General features: G+C 37.2%; 1 protein-coding gene across 9 annotated transcripts in view; it reads right to left on the bottom strand.

Annotated features, from left to right (window-relative positions):
- LOC132126740 (neurofascin-like) overlaps window positions 1–20,833 on the bottom strand; it is an 85,719-nt gene that overhangs the window by 33,183 nt on the left and 31,703 nt on the right. For 5 of the 9 annotated variants that reach the window (XM_059538198.1, XM_059538197.1, XM_059538200.1 and 2 more), the window contains exons 2-11: window positions 15,691–15,747; window positions 11,394–11,568; window positions 8,476–8,493; window positions 6,424–6,529; window positions 5,301–5,491; window positions 4,075–4,197; window positions 2,663–2,833; window positions 2,272–2,319; window positions 959–1,070; window positions 33–217 (exon numbers count right to left, since the gene is read on the bottom strand). In XM_059538198.1, the coding sequence (XP_059394181.1) occupies window positions 33–217; window positions 959–1,070; window positions 2,272–2,319; window positions 2,663–2,833; window positions 4,075–4,197; window positions 5,301–5,491; window positions 6,424–6,529; window positions 8,476–8,493; window positions 11,394–11,487 (1,048 nt within the window). In that variant the 5' untranslated portion in view covers window positions 11,488–11,568; window positions 15,691–15,747. The remainder of the gene's footprint in view (window positions 1–32; window positions 218–958; window positions 1,071–2,271; window positions 2,320–2,662; window positions 2,834–4,074; window positions 4,198–5,300; window positions 5,492–6,423; window positions 6,530–8,475; window positions 8,494–11,393; window positions 11,569–15,690; window positions 15,748–20,833) is intronic. The other 4 variants (XM_059538203.1, XM_059538199.1, XM_059538204.1 and 1 more) reach the window with 3 other exon arrangements.

Genomic DNA, 20,833 nt, shown 5'->3' with positions numbered 1-20,833 from the left:
GATCCAGCAACTGTCTTTTCTCTATGGCTCACCTTTAACCTGGACTTCAACAGAATGGCGAATGCTGCCTATTTTGTTACTGGCCATGCAGACGTAGTCACCAGAGTCCTCCTCAGACACATTGAGGAGGCGTAACGTTTTACCGAAATTCTCAATCTTGACTTTTTTAGATGGGAGGTCTGCTCCTTTTTTAATCCAACTAATGTCAGGAGATGGGCTGGAAAAATGGAAAATTAAAAAGAACATCAGAAAAGAATAGAAAACCCGTAATTGATAAATCTAATAACTAATACTTAAACTGATGTATATAGAGCTTTTAGTAACTGAATATTATGTATACCCCAGTGTTGTTGTTGTTAAAGACCCCCTTTGGTTAAAATTAGGTTTAACGTGCAAATTCATCAATTAACACCAATCCTGAGCATTTTCTCCTTAAAACTGTGGCGTACTAAAAGATTAATCAATCCTGTCAATGTGCCACGCAATGCTTTTTATATTATTATTGTATTATTACTGTCAGTTAACTGAGTGAAAGTGGAGCAGGTCTGAGCTTGTGCGACTGAGTGGAGGACTAATTCACATATTCATGTGTATACTAAATGAGGTAAGGGTGCAAAGTTACATTTAAGCCATTACATAAAAAAAATATTTTCATGGAGACAAACATTTAAATCTTTCATTTTCATCATCAAAGATGAGTTTTAAGGGATATAATTAGTGACTGCAAGAGGATTTTTTCAATAATTGGAAAATTCAAAAGTACTAAAATTACTAAAACTGAATACAAAAAGAATATATATATATAAATATATTTAATGAATTAAATGACAAAAGCACAAATTTTAAATACTATAACATATAACTAAGTTAAAATGAAAACTGAAAATATAAAAATGAAAGCTAATTCTATACAAATAATTACTATAGCATTATATAAATAGCACTAAATAACACTTACACTCCAGCTGCTATACACTCCAGAAGAAGCTGTTCCCCTCGAAGCACTGTCTTGGAGCTGGACAAGCCCTTTGGAGACAGAAAGGTAGGCTGGGTTTCTGGTACATTACGTGCTATGGACAAAAAAAAAAAAAAATCAATGTTAAAAACAGTTGTTTTGCTAAAGTCTTGATCAAGATTCTTTTTTTTTTCTTGATGAATACAACATTTAGAAGAATAGCATTTATTTGAAACAGAAACAATTTGTAACACCAAGCCCTAACTTAATGTCTTTATTCTCACATTTATGTTAAATCTTTGCATGGACACATAAATACATAAATGCATAAATAACATAAGCATGAAAGAAGAATCGTAGCTAAAATGACAGACAGATGGTTAGACCAAAAAATGTGAAGACACAGACAATCGTCTCCCTGAGGAAGAGTTGATGAGTACGACAGTATTAGTCCCTATTGTAATGTATATCTAGCAGTAAGATTAGCTCTCAGTCATTAGCATCTCGAGCAGTGCTCTAGGAGAGGGAGTGACAACAGCCTTTGTTGGAAACATTAAAGTGGGAGGACAACGTCTGGGAGATTAGACTATGAAGCTGCCAGAAACACATGTTTCACGCCCCTGTCACGTGTTTCTGTGGTGACAGCAGTGCCAGTTCCCTGTCAGTGCTGCCCCACAATGCCCTGGAGGAGATTATACGAGCAATTCAAGAGAAAAGATAACTTAAAAAAAGCTTATGTCTGTCAGTGAACCCTGATCCCCACAATATTGTCATATGGGTATTTGGGTGAATCTCAAAAAGCCATAAATGTGTTTGTCATAAGGTTTGAATTTTACCTGTTTTCTTAATATACTCAGTTGCACCCTTAGGCCATATCCACGGATACATATGTGAGGATTTGCACATGGTTATCATTGGATTAAAGTTGCTGAAATATTAATGAGCACCTCTGGCCTAATCTCCTTACTAGCATTTCCATATCTCCATAATGAGCAATGTGATTGGGATAATTAAAGCAATTACAATCGAAATTTGAATAATGTTTCTTCAAACCATGATAGAATTTTGTTGACCAAAACCCTGCTTAGATTGATGTATTCAAAATCATGGTAAGTAATCTAAGCATTAAGTGGTAAATTCTACAGTCTATAAATACTATGTGAAACACCTTTCTTGATAATGTTGATTAAATAACTAACAGACACACTATCTCTACATTTCCTCTGCTGTGTGTGGTTAGAAACAGCAGCGCTAATTCCGTTAGTGCTCTTTTACAGAAGCATACAGATAACAGACTAGCTGTTTGTGGAACTCACCACCATACAGATCAGTGGAGTTCAGAAACGTGTCATTATAACATTCCTCTGTGAATAAATGGCAGTTTAATTAACAAACAAATACAGAAAAGAAAAGAAAAATCAAATCAAATACACTCAATTACAACTGGGAAGAAGAGAACAACTTTGGATGGAAATGGAAGACAGACAGTACTTCAAGCCTCTTATTAAAACTGTGATAGTTACCAATGAAGAGCCTCCAAATTAAAGTGAAAAAAGACAACGAACACAGAGAAATGTCCCCAGAAATACTACCTTCTCACCACTAGATGGACCACAATATTCACATATACCTTGGACAGCAGCACAGCAATGTATCAGTTAGATCAAATTAAAGATAACAAGTGATCCTGAAGAAATCACCACTCACTTGTTATCACTTTAAGGGTGTAGGGGTTCTTCTGTTGAATGGTGTGTGTGAACTCGAAGCGAGCGTTGCAGCTGTAGTCAGTGTTGGCATCTTTAGCCAAAACATTAGAGAAGAACAAGTCACCGTTCAAGCCCATTGACACCCTGTTGTCCTGTTTTATGGGCATAATGGCTGTGGAGAAAAAAAGAGAATCTTGACTAATTTGTTCAACTTAATTTGACATGCAATAGCTGATAGGCAGAAGAAGAAATGATGCTCAAGATGTGGGAACCACAAAAGCATGATTAGGCAGCTGATGAAATGATGCTCAAGATGTGGGAACCACAGGAGCATAATTATTATCTTCTGGTCTGAAACATCACAAGGATCAGTAAATGTGTCACTCAAGGGAAGGAGCAGTGAGGAAGATTGTGAGATGAAGACGAGATGTTCTGCACTAATCACCAATGAGTCTGGATTTAATAATGATGTCTTTTTGGACTAAACTGTGTTGTGATCACATGACACATAGTAATGGATATTACCTAGTGCACAGCTGTAAGTATATGAAAGGTGAAGTTGTCTTTTCAACAGATATTAGAATTATTAGATATTAGAAATATTTCAATTAGAAATATTAGAGTTTTTTTTTATCATAACAGTTGAAAATTTAAATTTAGATTACTTCTGCATGATAATTTCCCCTATTTTAATTATACCTATAATTATTCATATTTGAAAAGTACTTATGATTTAATTGCATTGGTAAATGTAAACTTTGAAGAATGAATATCCATTTTTACAGTGTTGTAGCATGTTAAGCAATTAAGTTCTTAGTGTTTAATTTTTCATATATATTTAGAATTTAAACCATTTTAATAATCATTTATAGGTTATTGGACATAATATATGCCAAATAATTTATAAACCAGCTTCAAAAGTTTACCAAACATGTATTTTGTAAAGCAGTGTTCATTTCTGACCAGTGAACATGGAACGGAGTGTTCAAGGAAGTTCAAATGTCTTCTTCATCGAAATGTATAATTTCCAATATTTAAGCCCTCTCACTATCACTGTTGCATTTTAAAAGAGCCGTTTGTGACTTGTACTAATGACAAACACAGTCAAGAGTGTGTCTATGCGGCGTGATTCCGGCTCTTTTGAAATGTCTCAGTGCCATGTCTGTTTCTGCTCTCTCAGCTTTTTGTCAAGTTCTGCAGATTCGCATGCATGCACTAGCTCAGCACTAATGCAGTAACGGACACTTCTGTGCAGAGGACACAGACTGCATGACCGAGAGAGAGACAGAAAGTATATGGCAGAGGGAGAGGTAAAAGTGAGCATGTAGGTTATGGCAAAATGACAAAGCAATGGAGAGGAGGGTTAAGGTTATGAGACACAATCAATCACAGGAATTGATGAGCAACACTTACAGCTGTCCATCCAGAAGGTTTCAGGAGGAGGGAGACCAGGAGGAGGGTTGCAGGGCAGGACGAGTGATACCCCCTCACGCACAACCACTGGCTCCAGAACCTCCTTTGGCCACAGTGGAGACTCTGAGCAATGGGGACAAGTTTACCAGATTAGAGAATATAACAACAATTCAATCTATGACAGATGATGTTGTTTTTATAATGCTTTCTGCATGCAATTTACTAGGCATAGGTCACTCAAAAAATGTCACTTTGATGTTGTTTCAAACCTGTATGACTTTCTTCCCTTTCTTTTTTGAAACCAAAACTATAACAAAGCAGTCCATATGACACTATATCACAAGTTTTCTAAAAGCATAGAGAAATTTTGTAGAAGGTAGGAACAAATCTAAATTTCAGACTGAAGATTCAAAGGAAGCCATTTTTAATGTCAATGAAATCAAATTACACTGTAATACGTTTTGGTAACCAACTGCATTGTGTAAAATTAAAAAAATGATGAAACAGATGTAATATGAGAGTTAAGGTTGAGAGGAAGATTATCATTCTGTTCACAAGATTGATATAGCGCAAGTTATGTATATGGACAACAAATTATCTTGCGCACCATGGATGAATGAAAGTCATATTTGATTAAAATGACATAACAATGAAAAAATAATGCCATTATTTTTATTTTAGTGTCCATTATAGCTTAAATTTTGTCTGACAGCATTTAAGTGCCACATAAAAAATCAAATAAATAAATGAATAAAAACAGTAAATAAGATATAGAGAGTAAAGACATAGATTTGTTAGATTTAAGTTTAATTTTATTCTCAAAATATTATGACTAAAATCTCATTTTGCAATGACTTTATTCTCATTTTGCTACAACTTTGTAAAATAACACAAATTTAATCTCTCAATGCTATGATTTTATTATTATAATTTTGACATTATTTTCAAAAATATTGTGTTATTTTTTATGTGGCACTAAAACACCTTTGTAATATCATATGACTTCAGAAGACTTCAAATAAACTGTAGTGCAAGTCACATGAACTACTTTTACGATACTTTCATTTGTTTTGATGTTCTCTACAGAGGAACGAAAGTCATGTGAGTAACATAACAACATGATGTTGAGTGAATAATGGAAGAATTTACATTTTGGGTAAACTAATACATTACAGACAATTAGCATGTTGTGTGTATGTTGTGCTTTGACATAAAGCAGCCCTCACTTGACACTCGTAGTAGGATTTTGTTGGAAATCGCCGTGCCAAAGTCATTGGAGGCAAAGCACTGGTACTCTCCTTCATAATCTTCCGGTTTCCCGCTGCTTCTGATCTCCAGTGTTCCGGAGCGACTCCGCATGGTCACCCGCGGGTCCTTCCCCACGTTAAAGAACTTCCCATTCCTCCGCCACTGAAACCTGCACAAACCAGTTACAAACAAGATGTGAGCCAACTTGATGCTGTTTATGTAACAGGTCTATTGTTGGATGCTTTTTAATAAGGGGATTTACACACACATCAAACTGATAACAACAAAGAAATGAATACCAAACCAAAGATGGCATAAGATGGAAATTCAGCTGCTTTCAAAATCAATTAAATCTATTTTCTAAATGCATGTTACTGATCTTATTTTGAACAGTTCATCAGGATCAGGATATTGACTTTCGATCTTCCATTGAAATGACATATTTCTCTCATATGGTGGACTTCTCCAAACATTTTGTCCTAATAAGCCCATTCTTTCTCTTTCAAAACCAATTTGGATATTTGCCAGAATTTCAATAAAAAAAAATCTTGCCACCTCTTTCTTATTGTGATTAAAAACTTGTAGGATTGTGTGCTTGGAGTTGACCGGGTGCCATCTACTAACCTAAGTATAAAACTAAGCATATTAATACACCACAATGGTTTTTGCGGACTGGCCTGAGTTGAAGGTTTTGTAAAGCCCAACAGACAACCAAAAAAAAACAGGGACTCTGAATGGCCACACTGTGTTGAGCTGGTCAAGCCTGCTTTTCACAAACAAGAACAAGGGACTTGAGCCAGAGTGAGCGCCCTGCATATCTGATGGCATGACAAGGGTACAAGAGGGAGGGCACTGCCACTGTCAGGTTGGGCCGTTGGGTGTCACTCTCACAAAAATGTGCTGGTCTTTGTTATGCCGAGACTAATGTACATCAAGGTTAATTAGACAGTGACAGAATAGGAAGAATGAGAGACAGAGAAGTGATGTGAAAGTGGATGTATACAGTAGGAGTTTGCTGACAAACTGGAAATGTAAAAGTGGTGAGAGATGACAAAAAGGATGAGCAGGACTAGATGGCACAAAGATTTCATCCTTTCTCACGTTGGCAATGAAGTCCCCTTGGCCTCGCATTCAATGATGATGTTATCTCTGGGGTCCACAATGTAGTCCTTTAGTGACTGCTTCACAATGGTGGGGGGCTGTTTGACTGTGGAGGGAGGGACAAAGAGTCAGTCTTATCTGACCAGCACTGAGAACTCAATGCTATGTATACATAAGCAAGCTCTGCATTTCTTGAAAAATGGTTGTTCAATTCACTCTCATGGTAACATCAAAAATAAGCACAGACAGACAAAGTTTTGATGGACAGACAAACATCAAATCACGTATTCTTTGCTAATTGCATATGTACATGATAAATTTGATTTGCTCCTCATGTTTGTTTACTAAATATATAGGCTAATTTGACTATGCTATCAGCTAGCGATACGTTTGTTGTGTTCGTAGCATCATTCATTCCTTTATTATTGTGTTTAAACCGATTCCCCCCAAAATAAATGCAAAAGTGCTAAGAATTGTGCACCTTCAGTCTGGACCTGGCAAAAAGGTATAAGAGATTGCAGGATGTACAGGTAGCTACAACAACATTCAGCGGACACAATATTGCTCTATATTTAATTCAATTCAATTCAAGTTTATTTGTATAGCGCTTTTTACCATACAAACAGTATTGTAACAGGCAAGCTAAAATAGCATCCAGGACTATCCATTATATCAGTGGTTTTCAACCTGTGGGCATTGCAGGTGGGCCGCCAATTACAATTAAAGGAAATAATAATATTGTTAATATATGTAAAAATGTCTAAGTCATAACATAATAACATCATTTCATATATATATATATATATATATATATATATAATTAAATAAAAAATAGATATTAAACTGTAACTATGCTTCCATCATCGAGCTAGCTGATTGGTTTAAAAATAAACCGCCCATTTATCTTCAATATTTTTGCCGCATATGCTACAGAATAACAGCAGTTGTGCCAAGCAGTGCCAGCCCAAGTTATTTTCTGATCATTGCCAGTTCATTTAATAAAGACAGTTAACAATCTAGCTTCTGAGTACTAAGTTATTAACCCAACAATAGCGGGTCAGTTAATTTTTTTGCAGTGGGCCGCGCAAACATGTGTTCGGTTGTGTGGGCCGCAAGTTGAAAAAGGTTGGGAACCACTGCATTATATAATTACATATATTTTGCACAACAACAGTTAAACAGTGGAATTTGTTGAAAACTACATTACCCACGATTCTGTATAGAAATGTCCACCAATCAGAAAACTGTGACAAGCCAATCACAACAAAATAGTTTTAGTGCTCACCCACTCCCATGAAGCACTGTGAATGTAAGTTTCCCTAGATTCATATTTTGCAAAAAATATAAGATATATTGTTTCTGTACATAAAATGTCTCTCTTTTTAGGCTGGTCATGTTAGAGGTAGCCACAGAGCCCCAGGTTTTTTACACTAGAAGCCTTTCTATATACATAATCAATAAAGTTATTATTTGTATATTTATTTATTTATGTTTTAAATTAATTATGTATTTCACAGTGCTATGTGGGATTGTATGTATTTCTCTAATCAACTTTGTCTTATTGGCTGATGTGCATTTTTTTTAAACTTTAAAACAAAGTTTGTAGTGCTGTGCTTCACATTGTAGCTGGTTGGTTTGGTTCATGGCTTTTTAATCACAAGATTCCTGACTGCTCTACTCTACTTCTAGCTGGCTCAGATTGTATTCTGGCATGGCTAACAAACCCCTGAAGTAATCCTTCCCTTCAAAGACATGGCCTGCCAAAAAGACATGCTCTTGGGCTTACATTAGAATATTAATCAGCTTTAATGAATGATAGACTTTATAATTTATCTAGAGTAGCACAGTGAACTTCTGTGAGCTCTCTTGAGACTGGGTTTGAGGGTCTTTTCAATGTTTTTGTTTCTGGCCTGTATTGACTCTAACTGTAACATCAATGCAGTAATATCTCTGTTCTTTAGATTTCAGATGTGATATGTTTTGTTGTAAGCTCTATTAAAAACCAGCCGCTGATATAATGAACAAGTTAATCCATGTTAATGAAGCACTTACGCTCTTGCTGGATCTTTGCTGTTAGTTCCAAGAGGGGCGGGTGAAGAGAAAAACAGTTGTGTGAGTAGTTAACAGAGAGTGAGGAAATATGGCTATGATGACAATAAATAAAACATTTACATTAATATATTAAAATTGCTACTAAACTACTGTTATAAGAAAAAAGACAAATATTTTAGTTAATGGCTGCTAAACTCTGAAATAAGATTGCTACAGTTATTATAAACACAACACTAAGCCTACTTTAACATATTAACACCAAAAATAGAAACCAAACAAATAAACTTACCTGTTAATGGGCCACCAGATGAATGAAGCAGAGAGAAAATTACAAAAAAAGGGGAAGGGAGATCAATTTTACGAAAAAAAAAATCATCATATCAAAAATACATCACTGTCACATTAGCAAATCATAACTGGTTCATTTATCTTCCCCATATGGCAGTATATTTACTCTTTGACTGTCTTTCTTTGTCAGTATGTTAAAGTGACAGGCCTTGCGGGGGGTTTCTCACATTTGATAATAACCGCAATCAATGTGATGTATGTTCTCAGAAGAGTCAAGAATTGCTTTTGTGATTGTGCTTTGCTAATTAAAGGAATATGACCTTCATATTCAGGTTATTACCAGAAAGCACCCATGTGTCTATTGTGCTTTGCATCGGATAGGAACAGGTGCATCTCTGGTTCTGTGCCATTCATCATCTGACATCAATCATAACACATAAGCAAGGTCACACGGGGATGGGACTTCATGAGAAATATATGTTAGTGTGTGTGAGTGCATGTGCAAGGTCAGCTGGGAGCCGATGACAACCCCCGTCAATAGAAATCACATTTGGGGAGGGGGTGATATTGGGAGTGAAGGATCATTAGGGAGATAATGGAGAGATGCTAAAGCCCCTTTCACACTGCTCGTTGGACCTGGAAAATTGGTGGGACGTTACCGGGTCGCCTTCTGTGTGAACGCAAACACGTCCTGGGATTGATTCCGGGATTGATCCTGGGTCGGTAACATTGCCAGCTTCAGTGACAACAGCTTCAGTGAAAGTTAACATGCCTAGCGTTTTCGACTCGTACATTACACGTCATGCCCTGATGTCACGTGTCTTTACAGGACCTTTACGGGTTGTGTGTGAACGCACGCACATATTCCAGGTAATCACTGGCACATTGGACACATTAACCGTGTATTTTCCGGAATCGCAGTGTGAAAGGGGAGTAAGAGTCACATCTCTAGTTCAATACATCTTCTACATCAAGGGTGTTCTGCAGGTTGTCTGACTATTATTGTTGTACATTTGTTCATATTAGCCTAATCCGAATTATAATTAGGTTTCATGAGGCAATGTGGTCATCTCTCAAAATAATTTGGATTTCTTGGTGTTATCTAGTTTGAGGAAGTCAGTCTATTTTCTGTCTGCCTATGTCAGTGGGGGCTGGTCTGTGCAGCTCCGGTAACAGGAAGTGGCTGGTAGAGAGCCCAGGTCATCCAGTATGACTGAGAGTCTGGCACAGCTCATATCAGATATGTAGATCATGGAGGTTATGACACCGTTACATTTGGTTTGATTATCTGTCTGTAATTGTTTTGGAATGAGTTCAATCTGATATTTAAGGTTTGTTTTTACAGGTCAGACTTATATTTTATACTATATGTACTGTTTATAAATGTATGTAATCCAAACAGGGGTCCTTGGTCTATAAAATGCTTTTGATGGTGCGTGTAATATGGAGTATAAGCATACAAAAGAAGACACAATACAGTCGCTAATAGTGTGATCAGATGCTTGTCATTTCCCAGTAGCCCCTGCTGCTGAATACATTCAGAGAGGTCAAGAGGTCAGAGGAGTATTATGAAGTGCTCAGGGACAGGATCAGTGCTCCAATCTTCTCTATCTACACAGATCAATAGAGATTCACACAGACAGGCCTATAGTGAAAGCCTGAGAAAAAGGGGGGAGAGACTGCGCAAAAGACGGAATACGAGAATAAGGGAAAATGAGAAAAAGAGAAAGGAAAAGCAAATGATGGCGTCTTGGGATTACAGGCGGAGAAGGGGAGCTGGGGAGGTGCTGACAGCCCCTGGTCAGGCTGAATTCTCTCTATTGTTGAAGCTGGTGAGCAATGAGTGCCGCTGGGGTGTCTCGCTCTGTATGAGCTTTCAAATCATTTTTCAGAAGAGTGTAAGCCAAACCTGGATGTCTATTATTAGAAAGAAACTGAAAAAAACTGGAGGAGTAAAACAAATACAGTTAGACAGCAGAAGGTGGAGTGGATTTATTGGTTTCTTTGTTTAAGAAGCAGTTCAGATAGAATGGATTTTCCTCATTTATTACGTTGTATAAATAGTATCACCATAATACAGAGTGCTGCCTATAGCAGGACAGCAGGAATGTGCAAAACTACATATTTTAAAATTTGCTTAGCTGACTAATCGGTCTACAGTGGAATTATTGACTGATCTGATGCCTTTTTATGAAAAGCTTGTTTGAAAACTTCATATTCACGTGAAAAGATATGTCAAAGTTGTATATTGACATCACAACTATGATTTAATGCAAAAATCCAGAACAATAAACCCATTACAGCCTCAAAGAATGGTTAAAAAAAAAAACTCATCAAAAACACCCATTAGTGCAGAGTTGAAGTGGCACACTATGGAGGTCTGAATACAGTATGTGTGTGTTTCTGTGTGATGGGCGATGGGATTGTAATTCTCTGTCCCCTTGTATATACTAAAAAAATACATTTTCCTTTCAAGATGAATTAAAATATATATGAAATTTGATATTTTAATAATATTTTAGAATATATATATATATATATATATAGAATTTTATTTGCGATATTTAAATTTCATATATATATATATAAAACATGACATATTGCAATTTATAATTTTAATGATGACTTACGGTCCAGTGGGACTTCGATTGGAGCCACCACCTTTGACAGCAGCAAGATTATTGACAACACTGCCAGTGCCGCACACCGCTCCTGCGTCCACATCTCTCTCCTCCAATTGGCTGATCCCTCCCGTCCCAGGTCCCTACTGATTTACTTGCACACTTTTAGATGTGCTTGTATGACCTGTGAAAAGAAAAATGCTTATTAAGAAACTCACTCAACATTACTGTGACATTTAGGAGGCAGCACTGGCCTTCTAAAACGCACTCCTCCTTAGAGTCCTGTTCATCCACAATTTGCAGGGAGACTCTTTAATGCTGAAATACACAATTTTGAGTGTGTGTTATATGCCTGCTGTGTTCACGAGTAAAGCAGGCGTGGGCTGTGCATGCGTGGAGGTTTTCAGCTGGCCTACATTTGCAGTTGACACTAGCATTCCCTGGAGCCAATGGCCCTCTTACAGATGAATTCGGCATCAGTGCATCACCACACCTACACAACACCATGCAAACCTGAAAGAAAAGGACTCTTGCTGGTCAATCTGCTCCCTTGATGTGGCACCGAACCCCAAAATTGAGGACAGGACTGTTATACAAACCACTAAGGTCTGATAGCAGACATTAACTCCTCTGGTACATCTGTCATATCCTACTTTCATAAAACTGACAGTCTCTCCACACTGACTGGAGGTCAGTGACAAACGCTTCCCTGCAGATACCATCTAGTTGATCTTAGAGTCATTATGTAAATGAGCAGCCGCAGCACTGTAATTCATATGCCTCAGGTGGTCCGGGTAGCAGGAATCTTTTATTATATGGAAAAATTCAAATTTTAAAATCATTGGTTGGAGCCTTGCTCTCTCCACTCTACTGAACATAATGAGTCTAAAATGATGTTTTTCCAGCATTCTGCTCTTGTGGCTTGCTGTTCGATTAATCAGATATTACAAACTGCATGTTCTCTGTCAGTGTGAATTGTACTAAACAGATGGAAAAAATGAGAGTTTGGATCAAGTGAGAAATTCCTTCATCACACTGACGTGATCATTATCAAATATCCGCACACAAACCATCTGCTGCATGGGTCTAAAGTACCTCATCTTCCCTAGGGGAAGACAACACATGCCACCTCTTCATATCATTCAGTCAAGAAGTGCTAAAACTGATTGTAACATGTAACCACTGAACTACTAGAGCATTATTTAAAAATGCAGTTAAGTAAATAGCTATTCAACACTTACTGTATGTGAATGTAAAGACACAGGAGGAGAGTACAAAAAAAACAAGAGTAAATGCAGTGAACTGTTATCAAAAAATGCCCTTCAACCTGACCATCAATACTCGTCATAACAGAGTCCAGGTGGTTAGTGAGAGAGACCGTCTGAGGCCTGGAGAGAAGATGGGCTTAAGCCAGAAACAATCTGCCAGAGAGGTCACTGTCAGCCCATGTACAATGCCATCCTTTTATTTCTAATTCTAACTCTTTCAAAGAGCCAGAATCTCTTTAGGCTGCCAGGAATCCCATAAGCACAATTACAGAATCCTGTTAAATACTATTACCACTTTGGTGCTATGGTAAAAACCTGCCACAATAAATACACACATTCACATAGCATGCATGCCACCAGGATGAAACTCCTCCGGCAGGAGTTCTCTGGCAGGCTCAGTTGTCTGAGGAACTGACAATATGTTGAATGTCAGTACAGTAATGATCTAACCCAAATACTGTAAAAGATTCAAGGAAACCAACAGCATTGCCAGTCTCATCCCCCATCATTCTGAGGCTTTTCAATTCATTCCCAAGGAGAAGACTGAAGTTTAGACACATCTGATGAAGTGCTTTGTGCTCGGTGAGCTGTAGTATATTGAGATTACAGAGTAGCATGTGGGCCAACAGCATGTGTCAAAGTCTCCTTCTATGACCCCAGCAATGGGAAGACAGGATTCATGGCACACATCCTAGACAGGGTGGAATAGGGTTTGCTTCCTTCCAAAGGCCAGTCAAGCCATGGCTTAGTCATTCACTGAGTAGCAACATTTCATTAGTGTCTACAATATATAATATACAAAATATGAATAACGCAAGAGTAATAGCTTATTAATTGACCTGAGCATTGACTGGTTGCTGACCGCTGACTAAAGCAAAAAAAAAAAAAACATATAACATTACATATTACACATACATTTGACTTGTTGGCTATGGAAGGCCATTTGTGCCTAAAAATAAGTTAATTGTCAAATTATGAATGAATATTTATGTTTTGCAGGTGCAGATTAATATCTAATTATCTGACTTTAGATAATATAAAGCATAAAATCTTATGTTAATTGAAAAAAAAATATATATATAAACATGAAATTAAAAGCTACATAGAAATATTCTTTAAAAAGTAATAAACGCTGACAAAAGCACACAACAAAATTGCTAATACTTAAACTAAAAACATAAATATTTCAAGTGAAAACATATAATATTAGATAATATATAAAGGCTTATAAATATTAAGTCTCTAATAGAGGTGGTGGCACATTAAGCTAAAGAAACATGGAACAAATGTTGAGTGTTTTGGGTGTGTAATATTAAAGTCTGTGGTATTTGTTATAAAAGGAAATGACAGTTAAAAAGAATATATATTTTAGGGAACAAAAGAAATTAGTAAAAAGATTTTCATGGGCAATAAGAGATATTTATGGATTTAAATGTACCTACTATTGCATGGGAAAGTTAATGTTGGACCTTAGTATGCACTTCAGAAAAAGCATCTTCCAATCACAGATAGACCCTTTTTAACTCCAGCCCAGAGTTAATTTTTTTTAAATTAGACTTCACATTTAATTATGTTAACACCAGCTCATCAACTGCATTCTGGGATTCATTAATGCCATATAATTAAACAGCCTGTGTGCTCTTATTTGCACGGATGTCTATATGCATCCATATTTCAAGTTAGTATCCTTTCATCAACAAGCAGAAAAAAAATACTGCAGAAAAACAGAAACCTTCTGCTTTTCCCAAATGGCTTGTTAGATCTGGGCTGAAGTGAGTGAGGTGGGCTTCATCGTGCAACTCAAACATTTTGTCATTTACAACATAATAATTCTGAAACCCACTTGAGCTACATCAGAGCAGGTGAGTGGGCATAGTGTCGCACTCTTCAATCGTTAATGGTCACCACTAACACAGATTATTAATGCATGATGACAGCAGCACCCACTGGAAGACCTTATTCTGTGACAAAAGTGACACATTTTGAAATTATTTTGATACACATCTAGTATTCTGAATAAGAGAATGGACACTGGAGAAACAATATATATAATACAAACATATATTGAACAGATACATACACACACACACACACACACACACACACACACACACACACACACACACACACACACACACACACACACACACACAGATATATATATAAATTGAACTAAATGTCATTGTGAAGATCTAACAGTCTGGGATTTCTTCTCTATGTCTCTCTCTCTCTATGTCCCTAGTGTGATGATGGTAGTACAGCCCCAGGCAGTCTTCTCATCCAAACACACACACACACACACACACACACACACACACAAAGACACACACAAAGACACACACACACACACACACACACTCCCACTATAAATACTCACATGGCCATCACAGCCAATTACCCTCAGTGGAGCCATGCCTCTCTGCCCCAGACACCCAACTCACTCCTCCTCGGACCCCCTTCAGCACTGTTCTTCACTGAGACAGATTCTGAAAATGCTGGACTAGATGCCCCCTACAGCTGTCACTTACACACACACACCATATGCGTGTTTTAACACTCCATTTTCAATAGACTTTAGAAAACGTTTACACTCGTTCTACTGTACTTGAGGCCATGAGAGAGATTTTCCATAATGTCCCACAGACAGTGTTGACACTAGAGTAAGTATTTATTTTATATATGATACATCGTTCACAGTGACATAAGAGTGACATCTGATACCAAAAAATTTATCCAACATTTAAATTAACGAATGTAGCAGATAATACATTATGAAACAGCTTTCTCGAATTGATTATGACTGGTCAATCGCAGCATTCAGTGGTTAGATGTTTCTGTATATTGACCAATGAATGTTAAATGGTGTTTCACTAATAAAATAAAATAAATAAAAATAAAATAAAAATAAATGAATACAATTGTATAACATTATAACATTACTCTCTGGAATACCTGATAGATAATTCTACAATCAAAATAGCATTCAAATATGTCAGCTGCATGGCAATCAAGATAAGCATATAATTAGGTACTTACACAAAATGGTTGGGAATTTGGCCAATTTCAAGGTTGATGATGGCAGAGACTTCTAAGACCTGTAAAGACAAAAAATAAATAAAATAAAATAAAAACCAGGGTGTTGTGCTCATTTCAAAACGTGTTGATTCACCATTATTAATTTTTTATTATTGTTCTAATTTTAGCTTGCACCTACATATGGCTGGTATTTAATAGAGAAAGTTACATAGAAAGAAAACTTATTAACTCTTTCTTTCAGTTTTCTCTCATCTACCTTCAGACATGTGAGGCTTTAATTACCCCCCCCCCTTTTAAGTTAACCGTTTTCTGTGAATGTACAAGACTTCCAGTTCATTAGCCGCTGATAGGGAAATAATGGGAAGAATTACAAAGTGCAGTAAATGGTAAAACTGTTTGCAATACACACCATTGTGTTCATAATTAAATAAATATGTTAAAATAATATGGTAAGACACCAGTTTGCAATATCAAACAGCAAAACAAGCTGTTTTGTACAGCTAAAAATAGTTGGAAGCGAATGAAACCGGAAGCCAGACACATACAATTTTATATTACAAATGGTCTTATGGGAATAATAAGATGGATAACATGAGGCATTACACTTCACATCAAAATCTGTGGCCCTGAAGACAGAGGAGATTACTGAGTAGCCTACTGGACAGGAGCTGTGTAATCTTGACCTCTGAGACATTGCAGCTTGACCTCTGTCAAACAAAAAGACTACAAGGCCTTGTCTGACTTGACATAATATTGAGAGAGGAAGTGAAATAGAAAGAACACTAGAACAGTGAAAATAAATCAGGGAGTGAGAGAGTTGTGACTAATATAGAGCGATAGATGAAGTGCTGATAGATGGGTAGAGTGAATCCTGCTGATGTCTCGTTCTCCTGTGGCACATAGCACAGACTGATCTCTATGGACATGAAAGACGCTGAGTAGGAGAACAAACAGAAAATACCTTACTCCAGTACACTGTGTGGATGTGAGCATGCTCAAGACATGATAAAATTGTGTGACTTTGGGACTGCTTGTATGTGACCATTACACTTCCCAGTTTCACAATTCTGAAATGCCCTGAACACTCATATGGCTTGCTTAGGAGAGGTTTGGTAGACAATAAAATGGTTGGAATAATTCCATAGATTCAGGTCAAATATACACAGCATCAGAATATAGTTATCAGCCCTGTATTTGACTCCTTAATGTGGTTTACTTTCAAACACAGTACAGTCATTTATGGTTATTGCTAAGGAATACAGGCTTGAGTGCCATTGCACATTCATACAGACAATTTTCAAGATGCTCTGTAAGCTACTATGTGAACATGACTTTTTTTTAGACTTAAATCCATAAGTAAATGTGATGTTCAGTCTCAAAAACTGACAGTGTGAACATAGCCTTATACTGAGGGAAGGACTCAAGTCATTCCTAATGGCCAAAATATTCTTTCCAACAAGCAAACCATCCAGAACACTGTAGTAACTGCAAAGCAAAATGCTCAGAAACAGTGACCAACTATGAACCACCTAGAACATTATATCAACCACCTACTGTACCAATCCATGCATAGCAATATGCTCAGAAATCCTAAGCACACACTTGCAACCTTCAAGTAACACCCTACTAACTGTATACTGTACTTAAACACTGAAAACCCTCAGAACATCCTAGCAACCACCTATTAAACCCAGAGATCACACAACAACCACTCTTCCAACTACAAAGTAAAAGAACAGCAACACTACAGTGAACCCTAAAAACTGAATTTAAAGGGGTCATATGATCCGATTTCAAGTTTTCCTTTCTCTTTGGAGGCTTACAAACGGACTAAATTCCCAAACCCAAAGAGATATTCTTTATCGCACCGGGACACGGGATCACAGTATGGTAAGGGGTATAAGACTTCCGTCACACACTTGAGGTATTCAGCCAATCACAACGCACTGGATAGCTGGCCAATCAGTGTACACCTCGCATTTCAGAACGATGAGCTTTGTAAAAATCAACCGGGTTTCAGAAGGCGGGGCATAGGGGAGAAACAATAATATACAGTATGTGGAAAATAATGTTTTTTTTTTTAAACTTTAAACCGCATAAAGACATTTCATTAAACCAAATACACCAAATAATGTTCTTTTTTAGCAAAGTCATATGACCCCTTTAAACATGCTTAAAAACACTAAAAGTATGGCTGCACAATTAATCAAAATTAAATCGCAAAGGCGATAAATTGCGATTAGGCAGAAGCAGTGACTGTCATGCAAATCTTTCAATGAAGCATGGATCTGTGATCAGCAGTAAATATCCATCCAAAGGACAGAGGGCATTCTTGTGTTGAAAATCCAAATATGCCCAGAAGAAGAAATCCAGGAAATGCTGGAGCTGCAGCTGAATAAACCGAAGATTTAACTGCTTTCATTGATTCAACGTGACTAATAAACACACGCTAATGCTAATCGACATAACCTTTAGCACTGCTTAAAATACAATGAAATATTGTGGGCCTTAATTATTCTGTTTAAGAAGCCACATCATCTTACAGAAGGATTTATTTTAAACACTCGACTAATGTTATGAAGTGAATTCGGAGTTAAAACATGTTATTACAGTAAATGTGGTATTTTCATGTGCTCTCAGATGGAGCAGTTTTACTACACAGAGCTATAGTCCACTGATACGCAAACAGCTGTCATTATCGCAAACTGTTTAGTTGATTTCATAATCAATAATGATTTCATAATGATTTCATAATTCATAAAATTATATAAAATTTATATAATCTGCGATTACGAACACAATTTTGCATAGCTTGTCAGGGAACTATGGCTCTGTGTAGTAAATGCTGTTCCACCTGAAAGCAGGTGATGGAGATTTACTGCCAATCAAAGAACCTGCTTTACTGACTAAATGTGCATGACAATCACGATTAATCGCATTCAATTAATCGTGCAGCCCTAACTAAAAATACTCTAGAATCCACTTTGAAAACTAAAATCTGATGAAATGGCACACTTTGCATTCCCAGATGAAGGTAATAAACCCAAACTCACAACAAGATGTAGAGATGGAGTTTAAGACACTCCACAAATTTAAATGATAACTGTTTGTGTGAAGAAGCATTTACTTTGAATGGAGCCGCTCTGAGATGCAGGTACGTAACCTACTGGCATGTATATATTTAAAGCACATATATTAAACCTGCACCACATATATTTATTTAATTTAATTATAGCATTTCTGAATTCACAGAATTATGCTTTTTTATATTTTTATGGGCTATTTATGCTTTTTATTGAGATAGGACAGCACAGAGATGACAGGAGGAAAGCATGGGATGGAGAGAGGGGAGCGGGATCGACAAAGAACCTTGAGACAGGAATCAAATTCGGGTCACCGTGATCGCAATTGCACTGTATGCCAATACACTTGGAGCCAACAGCATTATGCTCTATTATAATTTTGAAATGGGTTTAATATACCATGCAGCCTTGGGAAAAGGTCTAATAATGCATTCTGTGGATTGCACCACTTCAGGTATTTTGCCAGTTACTCAACAAAATGCAATCAAGTATTTTTTTAAATCAAGTACTCGAATTGAATAAAGCAATCATGACAGCCCTATTTTTGTGTAATAAATGTGGACAGTTCTGAGGGAAAGGACAGACATGAGGACACGTCAAGCCAAAAACACCCACAAAAGCCGGGAGGAAGGTAATCTGAACTTCTGTTCTCGTTGACACAACCAGACAACTCAGCAGTTACACAATCATACACTCAGCCTCTTGCTCAAACTTCACCAGACCTCTTCCCTGGAGCTCATAAAAGGTTCTTCCTGCCTCCCTCGAAGCGCAATGTTTACATGCTCCTTTAGTTTTACATCTATTGTCTGTTTTGTCACCCAAATATCTCATATTGTCCAGTAACATCTGCTCCTCACGGAATACACTTCCTGTGTGACCTCTGACACCGTCCATTACCGGATCTTATTAGCCTTTACAGGTCAGAAGGCCACAGGAATAACGATCCACACAGATGGGCAAAATGGTCCAATTCGCAACGTCATCCAACTAAAGCTTGGTTGTGGACATACTTATGCTTTAATTTGCACAAAAGTTGCCGGACAGATAAACTAATACTTCAGTGAAGGTAAGACAGAAAAGTGTGCAGAGCTGTGTGGATCACATGGTTGGCAGGAGTGATGGTTCAGTGTTGCAGAATGACCTAGTTATACCAGGAGAGAGGATGGAGAGAATAGATGCGGGGAGGGGGCGGCAGGGAGAGGAAAGGGAGGGGACACATAAAAGGGGGACCTCGGAGGAGCAGAATGAAAAGTAGTTTGGTGGAAAGTGAGAGGAAGACGGGGGGAGAAAGGAAGACGGTGGAAAAGCAATGGGGTGAAAGAGGCGTATCTCCAGCCCTAAAGGGAACGATAAATCAATCCCACCTCTTCCTGATTAGAGCCGAACTCTTCTGTCTGCCGAATTGCTGTCAAATATTACTCATGTATAATAACACAAAAATCTGGAAAATGACACCGTTTATGCATAAAGGTTAGTCTAAAGTTCTCTCTAATGTGGATTCTAAGCTGATGTAGTAATATGCAACCAGAAGAGGTAAGAGCTGCCTGGATGTTTTACCGGAAGCTGCCAGATGCTGACCTACTCTACTGAAGGTGGGATGAGAGGGATCCTCGCGGCAAGGAGAAGATCTGGGTCATGATGCTCTGATGGTCTTGTAGTGACAAATAAACAAATTTAAAACACATTTTTGACATTACAAGTTTTAAATGACCTGATGGTAAAGACTTAATCACATGAAAGTCAAACAATGCTTGATTATTTAGCTTGACACATTTAAAATAATTTTTTTTTTAAGAAAGCTTTGAATGGGGATAGATTATAAAAACACAACATGCTGAGTGTAGCGTAGGATGAAATCCTGAATGTGAAAAGACATAATACAAAATAATATATTATAATATTCTGTTTGTTTTTTTATTAAAAACTACTAAATTAAATACTGGGGTTTTTTTTATCACAAAAAACAGCTCTGCTGAGCATAAGAGACTTTGGTTAAAAAACATTTAAAAATCTAACCAGCCTCAAACCTGAACAGTAGTGTGTAAGTCAATAATATTATATG

Source organism: Carassius carassius, chromosome 44 (genome assembly GCF_963082965.1).
Source record: "Carassius carassius chromosome 44, fCarCar2.1, whole genome shotgun sequence".
Taxonomy (NCBI): Eukaryota; Metazoa; Chordata; class Actinopteri; order Cypriniformes; family Cyprinidae; genus Carassius; species Carassius carassius.
The sequence above is the reverse complement of the archived record's forward strand: the minus strand, read 5'-3'. Positions and strand labels throughout refer to the sequence as shown.